We start from the raw sequence: 16,344 nt of genomic DNA on the forward strand, positions 1-16,344 counted from the left end.
AGACCACACTGAAATATCTGGCCCAGCCTGACTTGAAACAAGAAAAATCACAAAACAATAGAAAAATACAATTTCAAAGTAAAACTAACTTAGAAAAATAAAAATGTGAGAGTGAAATAACTGTAGTTATACCATTATTATTGTAAAATTAAAAGCAGATTTACATTTCAAGCAATATCAAGTATCAACATGGTAACAGAAAGAACAATAAAGCGTTTCTAGTTTTCTTCCAAGTATTTTGTGCTGTCTGCTTTTATTTGCTCTTTATGCAAACTAAGAACTGCCAAGAAGTCAATCATTTCACAGCCCTTCTCTATAAACAGATTTGTTTAAAAGAAAAAACAGACTCCAATAAATACCTACTATAATCACCTTTCCTCTTCATTTTTATTAGGTTTTCTATATTAATACGCATATGCTGAACACATCAGTATTCTGTTACAGTACAGACCACTTAGGGTTTTTTAATCCATTTTCTCTATTGACAGGGCCATGCTCACAATTTACAAAATTTCTTTGTAGATATTTACTTATTTCACAGTTCATTAACCTTCAAACAGCACACCTGCCAGTTTTCAGGTGTGTTATCTAAAGCAATGTTACACTAACTAATAAAGTGCTAAGTATGTTTGTGTCAGAATTGCTGATGAAATTAATGTGTTTCTCCACTGAGCTACAGCTGAAATGAATTTATTAGCATCAATTTAAGTTTTTTTTTCCTGATGGTAAAAGCAGTAGTTAAGTGCCAGTCACTGCGAATATCTACAAATATAGTCTCAAACTGTACCATCTATCACTTTTTTTAAAGTATACAAATGGTAGTGTCTCATCTATTAAAATAATCAAAAAAGATCATTCATGCTATTTAGCCTCTTTCCCTCTGCAGTAACAGTACAAGACATCATTTAAAAATTAACATCTATAGCTATTTTCACAACAGCACAGAAGATCTCAGCAAGTCTAATATTCTTCCTTTTAACAGTTCTCCACGGAGCAGAGTGACATTTTCAGCATTCTGTAGCTGGAGTAGCCTGACATTGGCTCATTTTTTACCTGATCTTAGGGTTTTCACTTCATTAATAGAAAGATAATCAAAAACAATGGCTATATACATTACGGTAGGAAAAGTTTGCATAGTTTGGCACTATTATATATACCCTTAAAAAAGGAACAAAATTAAATGCACGTAGCAGAGGTGGTGAACCTTCTAAGGGCTGGTTCCAAACATTTTTCCTACTGACAATAAACCATTTTCAGACCTCCCAACTCTGGCCACCATGATAGTTATTGCTTTACAGTATTATATCTTCTTGTTTCAACTGTCAATAAAAACTTCAAATAATAGCTTTTTAGGTCAAATAAACCTATATAAAAAAAAAGAAAAAAACCACCAAACCAAAAAAACTTGACATCATGCAGACAACAGAAACACCATGCAAAAAGCACACTGCATTAAGAACTAGACCTAAATTTTTTAGTGTTGGTTTTAAGTTTTCTCACATCATGTGACCAAGTGCCATTGTACCTGAAATCTGATCCAATTGCCATTGTTTGAAAGAAATACAGTTTCACTCTGAGAATGAAATTCCCCCAGAGTTCTCCAAACTAAAAATTACGTGGAATTGTAAAAGGTCCTTTTGAAAGACAGGATATTTCTGAGTACTGAAGACAGACATTTTTGAGTTATATGAAGTTGATATTTGCAAAGTGATTACCAAACCACACTCATCAAAAAAGAAAAACCCAGATATCCTCTTATTTCTGATGATCTGCTATAACACATGTAAAACAACTATCTGAATAAACAGATACACTAGTCAATGCCTCTCAATAGTAGTCAACATTCTGCAGAGATTAAGAATCATTATAACTCCACTTACACTTCATTTCTGACCATTGAAACCAACTATGTAAGAATGACCTCAAATTTAAACTACACTTTTAAAGTAGTAACACATTCTGAGTAATTTTGCAAAGTCATCATGAAAATTCCAGACATGAAATGATACAAAAAATAATCTATTCTACTGAATAACAAACACTGATAGAATTCGCCAACAAAGTTTAATTAATGAACTTCCAGGGATGCCTGAACTACAAGAATACATAATTAATACTAACAGATTACTTCTAAGCCTCATGCCCTTTTAGACCTGGCTTGTGAGAACCACAGATGGAGGTGGAGATCAGGGACTCAGGTAACCAGTACTGCATGTACCCCAGGGGTCAATATTGCATCCAGTCCTGCTGAACATCTTCATTAATTATCTGAATGATGGGGCAGGGTGTAGCCTCAGAAAGTTTGCTGATGATACAAAACTGGGAAAGGCATCTGATACACCAGAGGGTGACACTGCTATTCAGAGGGACCTTGACAGACTGGAGAAACGGACTGTGGGGAACCTCATGCAGTTCAGGGAAAGGAAATATAAAAGTCCTGCACCTGGGGAGGAACAGCCGCATGCAACTGTATATGCTGGGGTCCACCCAGCTAGAATGCAGCTTTGTAGAGAAGGACCCCGAGGTTCAGGTGAACACCAAGTCGAACACCAGCAATGTGCCCCTGCAGCAAAAGAAACCCCAAAACGGTGTCCTGGGCTGCCTTACGAGGGGTGTTGCCAGCTGATTGAGGGAGGTGATCCTTCCCCTTAATTTATCTCTGGCCAGGCCACACCTGGGATGTTGTGCCCAGTTCTGGGCTCCTCAGCACAAGACACACATGGCCATACTAGAAAGGGTCTGGTGAAGGGCCATGAAGCAATGAAGGGATTAAGGACTTTAATAAAGAACTGGAGCATCTCTCATATGACAATAGCCTGAGACAGCTGGATTTGCCTAGCCTGGAAAAGAGAAGGGGGCATCATATATCACTGTGTATAAGTATCTGAAGGAAGGCTGTAAAGAAGACAGAGCCAGGCTTTTCAGCAGCACCCAATGACAGGACAAGAGGCAAGGGGCACAAACTGAAATACAGGAGGTTCCCTCTGAACATATGGAAACATTACTGTGAGGATCATTGAGCACTTGTGCATGTTGCCCAGAGAGGTTGTGGAGTCTCCATCCTTGGAGATACTCAAAAGCCATCTGGACAGGGTTCTGGACAGCCAGCTATAGGTGGCCCTGTTTGAGCGGGGGGGGTTGGGCAAGATGACCTCCAGAGCTCCCTTCCAGCTTTAACCATTAGTGATGCTATGAATCGCATCCTCTTGCATCATATGCAACTGCTGTCTCCAAAACCTAAAGATAACCTGCAAAGCACCATTATTAAATAGTAATAAAAGACTTGTTATGAAGTAACTGATATATGTCCAGGATTTCTTTTAATGCAGGGTTTACTAAGCTGATTTAATTACAACAAGGTGATTACAAAGTAATCCTATTTAGGCAGGAAGTTGACACTGCAACTACGAACACATTAGCTCAGGATTAGAACTGGGCTTTGCCAGTTACTTTCACCACCAGAAGGAAGCCCTTCAAGGCAGGTTACAAGCATGTTTTAGGACAGCATAAAATTCTACAGTGATAATTAACAAAAACTATCTAGTCTACAAATAGACAATGTGGACATGCAGAAAGAAAGGAGTGCAGCTTAATACCGGCCAAAATATTATTAACTTTACTCATCTGGGAACAACCAACAATAGCTTGTACTGTACAAAATTCTTTCCATAATGATTTCCACCTGCTGGAGGGCTGCCATTCACCCTGCATCTTCCTGCAGCTGCTTTCCCATCTGCTGCTGGAAGCCATTGCCCTCCCTTTAGATAAGACCTGAGGCCTGGAGATAGACAATTCAGTTGCTCTAAGCAAACAAAACCTTTTCCCAATTCCCAGTTGCTGAGAACAAAACCTGCAATGTCTAGAATCATTGCTGGATGGCTACCACAGCACAGTCTAGGCCTTAGTTTAGTCAGCTTCAAACCCAGGTCTTAGAGAAAGCCCAGCTGGCAAAGCAGTATTTTTATTCCTCATCCATCTACAGTGGCAGGTCACATACTTGATCACCACGTAAATGACACTTGCTCCTTTTCAGGTCTTTGGTAGGAAGGACCCTGGGTTTAGTGCACAGAAAGCCCCTGTATCCTACCATGGGTCTCTTGTTGCAGGGATGGCATATTCTGCAGGAAATGTATGAGCTTCATCATAGAAGCTTTTGATTTGTTGTTGTTTTGTTACGCAATTTAACACAGCTTAATCTATATACCATAAACAAAAAATCGACAGCCTCTGCTAATACTTGGAATTAACCCACATTTAATCTTCTACATGTCACCAAATAACATTTTTGGCAAAGATTCATATGATATATAAATATTCCCTCTACTCCCCCAGAGTTCTCCAAACTAAAGATTAAGTGGAAATGTAAAAGATCCTTTTGAAAGGCAAGAAATTTCCCAGTACTGAAGACAGACACTGTTGAGTTATACGAAATTGATGTTTGCAAAGCAATTACCAAAAAAGCTCATCAAAAAAACTAAGAAAAGGTATAAAGGGAGTTCAATAAATTTTACTTTACGGCATCATTTTGAATTTTCCTGTCTTGCTGCATCACATTTAGTTTGTACAGGATGTAACAGGAGAATGCAGCCTGAAGGCATTAATTTGTTAATCAAAATGTACAATGAAGCATACAATAAAACCAAAATATTAGTTAATTCTTATTGCCCCCCTTAGTTAAAATTATGTTAGTTAAAATAAATGAAGAGCAATAAGCAGGCAAAAGAAAGAAGAAAGAAAAAGGAGGCGTTTCCACCCTGAATAAGAAAAACTGCAAGCAGCACAAACAGCCTGTTTTCCACTAGATCGTAACTGACTACCACTAGGAACAAGATCAGCTCTAAACCCCCTCAAACTCACAGCATCCAGTGAGAGATCAAAAGCCTTAGAAATTATTTTTTAGTGAGCAGCCTTCTTGTTGCTTATGTTAAGGATGTGTTCTTTCTGGCTTTGTCTAAATATTGATAAGAAACAAGGATTTTGGCCTACAGGAGCAGACAAAGCAATGTACAAATTCAGACGCTGTCCAGCTTTTGTGTTGCTTGGAGCTCCAGCACATTTCTCAAGAACGCCCACAGTTTAACAGACTCTGTCCAATAAACTGCACATCCAGTCTGGAAGTTGTAACATAATAGTTTGTGGAGAAGAGACATCCTGGCAATCATTTTTAACCAGAAAAACTCCCCAGAATACAGTAGGGTAGTAAGGAATGTGCCAAAACCCAGAGAGTCTTAAAAATATATAACTATATAACATTAGAACACACGCATCAGCCTTGAAGAACCTTATTTTCTAATCTGTGAAATTGCTTGGACACAGAGAGCTGTCACTTGTTTTCATGATTCTTAGGGAAAGCAAGTAACATTCTCACATAGTTATACAGCAATTTATGACAAACCCAAACTGTGTTTGATTATATGAACATATTTCTCATAGCAGCTTTCAGCTAGCTATAAGACTCTTTTTCCAGCAAATAAGACTGGATAGGTCAGTAGATTTAAGGAGCTGTTGATTCAAAGTCTATTCAAAAGAGTTGAAAAGTATGGTCAGACTAAACACGTACTTTTTGAAAGCCTCAATATTATTTAACTTTAGAAACCACTCCTCATTTCTAACCTCTAAATATCTAATCTTCCAGATGGAAAACTGTACAGCCTGTGACATGCCTACAACAACCCTGAGACCTTAAAATAACAAACAAAAGTGCTGTTCTTTCCCAGCTTGAGAACCTAATGGGTACACAGTGTGTGTTATTTCTACCTACATCAAAGACCTTTTTCAGTAGATTTAAGATGAGCTGCATCTCTACCATTAAGTACAGGAAAGTAATAAAAAATTCAGTGCATCTTAAATGGATAAAAAATGAGATGGAATTAATATTGGCCAAATATGTTATTAAAGTATTTCTAGATCAGGTAAATTGCTGACAATAAAGTTTAACACAGGTTATTTAAATCTCTGCCTCACAAGTAAATGATGCATGTAAGAGCACACGCTGTAATGATATCTTTTCAAAATTATTTGGTAAATACAGGCTGCATTAATACATATGTATAACTGGAATCAAAGTTTGTTTTCTTTATTTTTCTCCTAATGCATCTCAAGATGTACCATATCCCAAAATGAAACTTGGCATTAACCCAGTACTCAAAGGCCTTCATTTTCATATGGTCTCCCAGGAAAGAAAAAAAAAATTACATTGATGTGACACTTTATCCAAAAGCCTTCTGTACATGAACAGAAAATTACAGAAAATTTTAACTAAAATTACTTCCCAGAAAAGGTGGACATAATTTACCAACCTTCCCCAATTCCCTTCACAAAGATACTTTAAAAAGAAAAAAAAAAAAAAAATCAAAACACTGTTGTCTGATAAAATCGTCACCTACACCCTGCTCAAAGCAGAAAATGCAAATCACCTACATTTCTATGGGCAATATAAAAGAGCTTGCAGAGTTTCAGAACTTCATCAGTTTATGAGGTACTGTAGTTACTAATGGCTGACAATAACACATATGAAATAAACCCCACAATTTCTGAAGAACCAGTCACAAAAAAAATCAGGCTCAATTGATTTAGCAAGTCCATGCAGAGACAGTCATAGATGTCTAGAACCAAAATATACAGTGAGGACATTTATGAGTTGTTTTCCTTCATTTTTAAGTCTCATATCAGCAACGACCCACCTAGTTTACAGCATTACTTCATTTAGAAACAAACTAAGGCTTGTCATCAGAATGCTTTGAATTATACAGAAGTAAAGGATTAATTAAAATAAATAATCAAAACCAGGAACTAGTATCTTCCATGGAATAGAAATTATACTGAACATACCTTTCACTAATCCTACACCTGAACAGATTTGTATTTTTTTTCACTGAAAACTGGAAGAATGTCACATCATTTGTATGAAATATCACAATCACTTATTTCACAAATAACATGGTATTATGCCAAACAGTTCTCTGCTGTTACAGAGCATTCCTTTTATCAAGCTACCTCTCTGATCATTTTAACATTAATTTTTCATTTGGTTTCCCAATTGAAGAGACTAACAATAAGCAGGCACAATACAACCTGCACACCAACAGGCAATTACAATTAAGTCAAAAAGCTAATTTTGACTTAAATTGCTTCATGTAATAGGTTCAAGCTCAACTGCCTTACGTAGAAACTGTGAAGAACTAAATACCTGTCAGAAATCAATTGGTTCTCCACCAGGAATGCGCAATCCCAGCAACCCTTCATCAAGAGCACTATAGATTCAGGTTTTTTTATCACTGCCCACCTGCCAGCCATAGAACTGCCTTGAATACCTACCAGACTGATAAAGAATTAAGAATCAAATTAGTGGAGAGCCACAGGAATTCATCACCATCCTCAGCAGCGTGACAGGTAATACAAACCTTGCAAAACAGACTTGCACAGCCAAAGATTTAAAATATGTAATCTTTACTACAAAAATGCTAGATTGAGATCTGCCAAAATTGCTGGAGTTTTTACCCTTGTTCTATTATGATTATTTTGTATTATGTACATATGCTAGCCGGCCCATTAAACACAAGCTGGAAATTCCAAGATTTCATCTGTATCATCTTAATGTACAGAGAATAACACATACGGCACAGAGGGATAATCAGAATCTTAAAAATATTTATTTCCTGCTTCCATGAGAATGATGAGTTTAAGCTGTTTTTTCTCCTAGAGTTTTGTTTGCCAGAAATTTGAAACGTTCTATAAGTATACTTTAATGTACTTCTCTGACCAAACATTATTTGTACTGTATGACTGAATTTCATAGGTATTTTTCTTTCTTGAAAGGGGCACACACATAAAAATAAAATAAGAGATTTTATAATAGGACTCAAGCTAGTCAGTATTGTGTGCTCCAAATCTATGAAGCTTTTTAAAACCCCAGGAAAGTAAGTAATGGACAGCATTTTTAACACTGGATTTTACACTTTCCATCAAATGTTACAACCATCTCAACCGTGTATTCCACTACCCATTCTTTCATGATCTGAAATTGTAGACAGATATATAACTAATGCACTGGCCTGTTTTAAAGACTAAAATTATTCCTATTTTAAAATAAATATTGATTGCACTTGAAACAATAACCACAGATTAATAGCATGCACCCTTCAACAGATGCTTTCAAAATACATCAGTAGCTTCACTCTTCAGAATAAAAATACACAGTAGAAAGGAAGCATCAAGCCAAGGCAACCAAAACAAAAACTCAGTTAACAGGTGAAGAAACAAGAAATGAAATCACAACAATCTAGTCATTAAGGCCCAGCTCCCTCCATTGAAGCCAATGAGAATTAGGCACAAACATTTTCTTAAAATGCAATCATAGGTGCCTCTAAAATATTCTAGAATGAGAGCTGGCGTACTACCAAAAAAACATATACCAAATATATTGGCATTTAAAGGGTTTTTAATTATTCCATGATTCTTTAACAAATTGCCTTCTGCACAGACTTGCAACAAACACATCATCACCTTGACACACGCTATTAACTCTATTGCATTTTATGATTAGAAGATACAATACCTCTGTCTGAAGTATGGCAGCTCTCTGTTCTTTGGCAGTAAGTGACTCTTTAAGCACTTCAATGTGTTGCTTGCAATCTGAATTCTGATTGCTAAGGGTTTCAAGCTTAGTTTGTAAGGCAAGAAGTTCTGATTCTTTCTTTGAGAGTTCTTGTTTCAGTTGGTCAATCTGTAATGGGGAAAATAAAAGTTAGATCATTAATTTCATTTCCAATTCATAGTTGCACTTGAAATCTGAAAGGTGTGAACAACCATGATATGACAATTCAGACACCTGTAAACTCTGGAAGAGAAATAAGATTTGGACTTTTTACACCCACAACTTCAAATAAGTTTCTTATAATTTTATGTACCCTGTCATAAGAATTATTGCCCTACTGTTGCGGAAATTAAAAGGAAACTCTTAAAGATTGTACATGATGATTTGACCTATAAATTCACCATGGACCTCACTTAAGTTCAAAGGAGGTTATCCTGTGTGAGGCAAGTCTGGCAGGACAGCAAAAATGCATAGGAAAAAAAAAAAGTGTTCACAAAAGTATAAATTCCATCCAATAGCCTATTCCTTCCAACAACATGATTCTTATCCTTGGACAGAGTGAATCAAGGTTTTTAGAAGCCTGATAAGGAAAAGTAGGTATCTAAAGTAGGTATCTTAGTAAGGAGAGGAAAACGGAGAAATGGAATTTTGACCTTACTCTTCTTGCAAATGTGTTGCTGCCCACCATCCCCACCTCCTTTCCCCGCCCCCCCCCCCCCCCCCCCCCCCCCCCCCCCGGTAGTTCATATGGAATTCTCAGGTACTAGGAAAGCCAAGCCAAAGAGATTAACTTAAGAAAAGTCTAGGGAAAACGTTATAAAAAAATTCCACAGAGTGAAAGGTCTGTGAGACTGTAAAAGCATATCCTAAGGGAAACAGCAGAAACCCAGTCACTAAGTCACGAAGGTTCTGAATTTAAGAGAATTTAAGGTTCATCAGTAAATGTCATGGAATTGTGATTACTCTTCCCTTTCCACTATGACAAATAGGAGGGGTCACCACAGAATGCAGAAGTGTGGTGGATTTAGAACATATGAATCTGAACAAAGCACTGGACAATACACAGAATGATGCTAAAGGATGGTGAATTAGGTGACATATAACTATTCTTAAAGTCCTGTGAAATAACACTGGTCACCAGATGAGTTCAGATACATCATCTCATGAGGGTTATTTAAACTAAAATGCCTCAGTGCATCCGCCTAACTCAGAGAAAACTTTGTTTATATTTGGGAAGTTTTCTTGATGACTTTAAGGCCTATATATTTTCTTTAAAATTCAAGTTTCAGTTCTGCAAAAACCAGAGAAGTGCTGGAAGAGCTCTTTCTTGTCTTTCCCATCAGTTGCATCCAAACACACATTTGGGATGCAAGAATCTAGAAGGGCTGGATGGAAGATGATTCCAAAGTCCTCAGGAAAAAAATGAATACGTATCCACAGGATGATCCCACTCAACCACATCACAGATTCAATATTATATGGCGCAGTCAGGGGAAACATTTTCTGCTGATCAAAATATTTCTGTTTTGTTTTACATTGCAAGTGTATCCTTTAAAATTACATTAAAAATACATGTTTCTTCCAACTACAGTCCATATGCATGTCTTAAAAATATTTTTTTCTTATCTCTTTTTATAAATCCCAGTGCTTGTCTAGCTGGTTAAGGTAGTTGGCTAGCCATCCCAGAGCTACTGTACAAAATCAGGAATCTTATACTGACACTAAAAGCAATCACCTTCACATTCTGAAATAAACCAAAATAAGAAAAGAAGCATACAAAGAACAGATGTCAAAAAAATATAGAGTGCAGTTAAACTGCTAGAGAAAACTTCCACTTGAAAGCAAAACACCTTACTCCATCCATTGTCAGAACATGGAAGCAAGTATGGCAACCAAGAAAATCTGTCCACAAGATAGAAAGACAAAATGCAGATCTGCAGCCAATCTGAATTACATCACATGCTTTATACGAGACCCATGTGAACATCACAGACACTTAATCCCTCCTAGAAACTCTTCCCGATTTTTGAATGACACAACCCACACCCTGACAAATAATAATAATAAAAAACCAAGCTTCTTTTTTATTGCAGGTATGTTCTTTGCGGTCTAGAAACAGAATCTGTTTAGCATAAACTTCTGGCTACAAGACCTACAAATTGCCAAGAGTTTAAAAAACATGTTAGAACTCTCTCAAAAAAAAAAAAAAAAAAAACAAAAAACCATTGAATAATTATGCTTTTGGGTGGTGTTTTATTAAAATAGAGTAGAATGGTGAAAATGTACTAAAACTTCAATTTAAAAAAATAATGTATAAAAAGTACCAAAGGCATAACAAGAAACCACATAACTTTTTTTAAGAAATATTTAGACCTGGGTATATTTGCTTTTTTAAAATATTGTATCTACTAGTGTGTAAAAAACAGGGCATGAAATAAATGTCTGTCTCCAGCAGATGTGCAAACATTTTCACTTCGCTATATCTTAAGTGGTGTGGAAGACCAAGAGCAACTATTCAATGAGGTGTCCTGATCTCAATTAAAAAAAAAAAGACAAAAGCAAAAATGTTTTTGTATTTTATAAAGACTACAGGGAAGATAACATACAAGTCTGGGTATAAGTGCTCTAGCATCCAAGGAACTCCAAGTTTGTCCTCTGATCCTGACCTTCCCCCAATCTCACTTATTTCATATGCGTAGTTTGCCTGTCACTGCTTTTTCAACATTGCCCAATACAATCTTGCTTCACACCCTTTCCTGAAACCCTAGTTCCTTTATCTTCCTTCTCAATTTATGATTCTGTCACCTCCTATAATTTCAGTTCCTTAGATACCAACATTTCCAGAAAACCATTATCCTTTTTTTTACATTATTATTTTTACACACCAAAATCCTACATGACTTGCATAGAGTAACCGAGAAACAAACTAAAAACAAAGCAATCAAGAACTTTTCCCCTGAATATTGCTTATTAAAATTAAGGGCTAAATCTTTAAGTAAATAATTAAATCAAACTATGCCGATTTATGCATCATAAGGATCTGGTCTTATGTGACAAATGACAACTACTTTTTAAAGTGAAAGAAAAAACAGTAGTAATGCAAATGATGTCGCTGTATACAGTGGACTCCAAAATCTATCTGTAGACTCTACAGGTTGTATTGGTCAAGGACTATTTTTAAAGGTTTTATCACATTTCCAGGCTACCTACAAAAGATGCTGTAGTTCTTTTTCCTTTATTTCTTTTACAGGATCATCCAGAACTTGCATGTTTCCTTCATAAAGCATGAGTTCTTACACACAGACATTAATTACTGAGTGCCTTTTTAGAGCCTAATCAGTTCTTAAAACTCATCTTTATAATTTTCAGAAGTACTAAATTATCACTAGATTTTCACAGTCATTCTTGTTGATAGCATAAGAGTTCTAATACTCAAAGACCTACTTAAACACCAGAGTGCAAACACACACCTGAAAAAATGCATCAGTATTCCTTGAAATATCTGGCTGCTAGTGAAAGGATGAAGCCTAGTAAGAGAGGGTTCTTTCAAAGCAGAAATTATTTTTAAAAATGTGTATCATCCTGTATGTTTTCTCCACATCCTCAATAAATACATTTGCAGTGTCATACCCCTTAGCCATGAAAACTTTAAGACCTGTTTGAACAATTTTTGTATCGTGTGAGTGATGCCTATCACTGTCCCTTCACAAACAGAGCAACGAGAGTCCCTACCAAGTGAGCAAGAAAAACAAAAAAATCTAAGCAAGTTTTCTTTCTCATTTCTACAACCTCTATCTAACTGCAAATCAAAATTAAAGCCTATATATTTTGAAGGAGTGAATATTAATAATAATTATTTAAGAAAAGGAACACTTCCCAACATTCTTTGCCACTCGTGTACAATAAATGATATTCAGTACTGGCCTTCATTTAACACCTTCCCATTTATTTAAATCAAGAACAGATTTAAAACATGTTATATTTCAAAAATAAATGTGAAGCATTCACAATCATAGGTGCTATAAAGTTCTTAACTGTGAGAAGGGTTTTGTTCTGCTCTTTGCCATCAATCCAGACTTCTGTTTATCAGAATTTATCAACAATCTCTGGTTCAATAGATCACTTAGAATAAGATCTGTTTGCTGACAGCTACATAAATACATTTCCACCTTGAAAGGTTTTCAGATGAATGATAAAAATAGTATCTTCTGCTGCCAATCTCAATTTTAAGTGGAAGAAAAGGACTGGTGAAAGAGAACAGACAAAATTTCATCAGAATGTGGCATTTATCAAAGATCAGAAGATTGTGACAAAACAAGGCATGTGTAATAGTCTTCTAATTCATCTGCTTTCTGTGCCACAGAAATATACTGAAGCTTTTCTTCTCAAAAACATCAGAAGATTGTTAACAAAATACTATGCTTTGCACATTATTTTTATATCAACAGATTTGCTGAGATGCATTAGTTTTGCTGTAAATTACTAAAACTGAATTGCTTTGAAATTAACGTTTAAATAGGCAAAATAGTTTTCCTGATGACAATGCTACTTGAACTTCAGCTACTTTTCAGTAGCTTAAGAGGAACTTTTTTCAACAGAATACATACGTTTTTTTATTTTTTTAATTAAATAAATCTGGATTTATTTGGGCATATTTAAAATGGGCACTAAAACTTCCATTTATTCTGTAGCACAAACCCTCAAGAGAGGGTATAAATACACCCCAGTGTCTCAAGACACAAGCATTTCCTGCAATGTAGTTTACAAGATACTACAGTTTCCAAACTGAGACAGTAACAGCTCTTCTGAGGTGGAAAACCTTCAGTGTACAATACTACACAGTGGTGAATTTTCTTAATCCTATACTCACTGTAGAATTCAGACAAAGTAAAAGCATCTTGTCAAGAAGATAATGAAGGTCTAATTTACATAAGAAAACAGAAAACCAGAGAACTTGTTCTCCAGAAGGTGCTGACAACATTTCATTCTCTGACCACACACAAGCTGCATACTTTGAGTCTTAGCTTGCCCAACCCTGAAAAAGCGGTAACGGCATTTATTTACCTGATATTGCAAATTTTGTACTTAAACAGCAATATTGCTAAGTATTTTTAGCATCAACAGACAACGGTATGCAGAGAACTACACTTTAAGCCAATTAACTCCTACTTTTTTTGCTTACGTGGCCTCTAGAGAGGTAATAATACCAGTTCCTCCTCAAGCATTTTTTCCGAGCTGCAAGTCTACATTTCAGAAAGACTGAATCAGTCCATCTCAGTTCCCTATAATTTCACATACACAAAAGCTCCTAAATATTCAACAGAATCAGAACCCAAACAAACAACTAGGATGGAATGACTTCTAAAATAAAGTAAGATTTCATAATAATGATGACTATAAAGTAAGTTCCTTAGTTTTTACTCTGGCACTATGCTCAAATTTTTAACATCACTGCAGGAGGTGAGATGGCTGGCTTTCCTCTTCAATGTTTCAATTTTGGGCTGCTGTGACTTGTCTTGCCCCATCTTAGTTTAGCTTATAAATAATATTTTTAAAATGTTCCTTCCAAAACCTAATAAGAATGGGAGCATCGACTTCAGTCTCCATAATATCTAATATTTTTTTCTTTTTATTATTTTATCACTTCATAAACAAAATACATTCAAGGTAGAAAAGCTGGGAATAAACCAGCACAAATTGTAACATATTTATTTATTACAATTTTTAAGGCAATTATAAAAGTATCAGAAAAAAAATATTAGCACTCAGAAGAAAGACTATTTAGAGTGCTCATCTTTACCTAGACAGCAGCTGAGTACATCAAAACAAAAGGAGGTAAAAAGACCAGCTGGGACAACAACTTAGACATCAAGCTTTACTTCTGATGTATTTTAAAATAATGAACAAGCAATATTGTTTTTTTGAGCTTGATACCACAAAATGTGTTACATCACTACATAATTACTCTCTGCTTGCAGTCAACCCGTAATTATCTACACAAAATAATTTGAAATGAAAGGTATTCTGCAGAAGCAAAGTCATCAAATTACAAGTCTTTAAAATAAGAGATTGCAGTTTGGCATCATCTATGGAACAGCAGTCCTTTCTGTAAAACTACAATCAAAACCAGACAAAAATGCACAAATAACCATGTGCCAGAATGGTGCAAGTCATAATTATGAACCAATTCAAAACGTCAGCATTAAGACACCTTAAACAAGAAAGAAAACAGGTAACATGGTATAGACTCAAGACTGTAGTAGCCTCTGCAGGAGTGGTGAAATAGGAAGACATAAGGAGGAGGCTAAGTCAAAACAAACACATTTTTATTTTTTCCAAAACGCTTCACTCCTCCATAGCTACTGAGCATCCCATAGAAGGGATTCACAAAAATAAAACATTCAGAGAGCTGCTTATGTTGAAAAGGGTCAAGTTAAAATTTTTATTTCTATTATTTAAACATTAATAAACGTTACCTTATTTTTCATGAACTTTGAGTGACTCTTGTAAACTTCTATTTGTTTGATTTCTTCTTCTCGGTCCTCTGTATTCAGAACTCCATTTGTCTTTAACATCTGTATTTCATCTTCAAGATCTCTTATATTGCGCTCAAGTGAAGCTATTTTTGTATCCTAAGAGAGTATTGAAAATGATACAAAATGTATATTAAAGAGTAACAGAAGTATATCTGTACAGGCACAAACATCAAATAATAAGTTAGCCAAAATAGATGCTACAAATACGGATTGTCCATACTGCCACAAATCAAAAATAATTAAATTTATTTTGGCTTAAAGAAATGCAGAATTTAGACTTCTCACCACCAGAAAAAAAAGCGTGCAATGCTACACTCTGTTGTGTAGTCTGTAGAGAATACCTTCTGATTAAAATTCTGTCTCCATTCCTACACAGTTAGGGATGAAAGGGGAATTGGAGATGCCCTGTTTGCCACACATACATGATAACATACCTCGTTTTCTTTGCTAACCATCTAGGCCTGGCTATTCATTATTCCAATGGTGTAGAAAGAATATTCTTTCTCTGTCTTTACTCCCACAGTAATTTTAGTACAGTGATCTGAAGCCTGAATGTTTGATGCCACTGAAATAAGTTCAACATTAAACTAGCAAACTGCATTGGGATTTTTAGCACCCTTAATAAGTAATCACAAATGGCTTTGCAATATAATTAATTGTAGAAGCAGATGGAAGTGTTTCCTAGAAGTAGGACTGACATCACTGCTTCTTTCTTGGTTTTTCTCTTTCTGAATTGCCAGCAGCATTGTTCATAACCAAAGTAATGTAAAAAATTAAATTTGCAAGTCCTTTTATTCATGTGTAAACAAATTTTCAATCCAATTCTGTTCACCGAAAACATCAGAAAAATCAGGATATTGTGACTGTAGCAAGCCATAGAAAGAACATGGAAGTAATCTCATTCAAAACAGTTAGCTGAAAATTATCAGAGTAAAAGCACATTTCTTCTGTGAAAGACTACGCTCTCGTTAAACAGTTTTGTAAAATCACACAATCAAAACACAGCAAATTTGAGGAAAAACTTCTTTACTTAAAGAAAAAGCTTCTTGACTTTGAGGGTGACAGAGCACTGGAACAGGCTGCCCAGAGAGGCTGTGGAGTCTTCTTTTCTGAGACATTCAAATCCTGCCTGGACACAATTCTGTGCAACCTGCCATGGGTGAACCCCCTTCAGCAGGGAGTTGAACTAGAGGATCTCCAGAGGTCCCTCCC

General features: G+C 35.8%; 1 protein-coding gene across 6 annotated transcripts in view; it reads right to left on the reverse strand.

Annotated features, from left to right (window-relative positions):
• The window catches only part of ERC2 (ELKS/RAB6-interacting/CAST family member 2), a 521,411-nt gene that overhangs the window by 379,043 nt on the left and 126,024 nt on the right, over window positions 1-16,344 (reverse strand). For all 6 annotated transcript variants that reach the window (XM_037386906.1, XM_037386911.1, XM_037386910.1 and 3 more), the window contains 2 exons: window positions 15,073-15,228; window positions 8,558-8,725 (listed from right to left, as the gene is read on the reverse strand). In XM_037386906.1, coding sequence (XP_037242803.1) covers window positions 8,558-8,725; window positions 15,073-15,228 — 324 coding nt within the window. The remainder of the gene's footprint in view (window positions 1-8,557; window positions 8,726-15,072; window positions 15,229-16,344) is intronic.

Source organism: Falco rusticolus, chromosome 4 (genome assembly GCF_015220075.1).
Source record: "Falco rusticolus isolate bFalRus1 chromosome 4, bFalRus1.pri, whole genome shotgun sequence".
Taxonomy (NCBI): domain Eukaryota; kingdom Metazoa; phylum Chordata; class Aves; order Falconiformes; family Falconidae; genus Falco; species Falco rusticolus.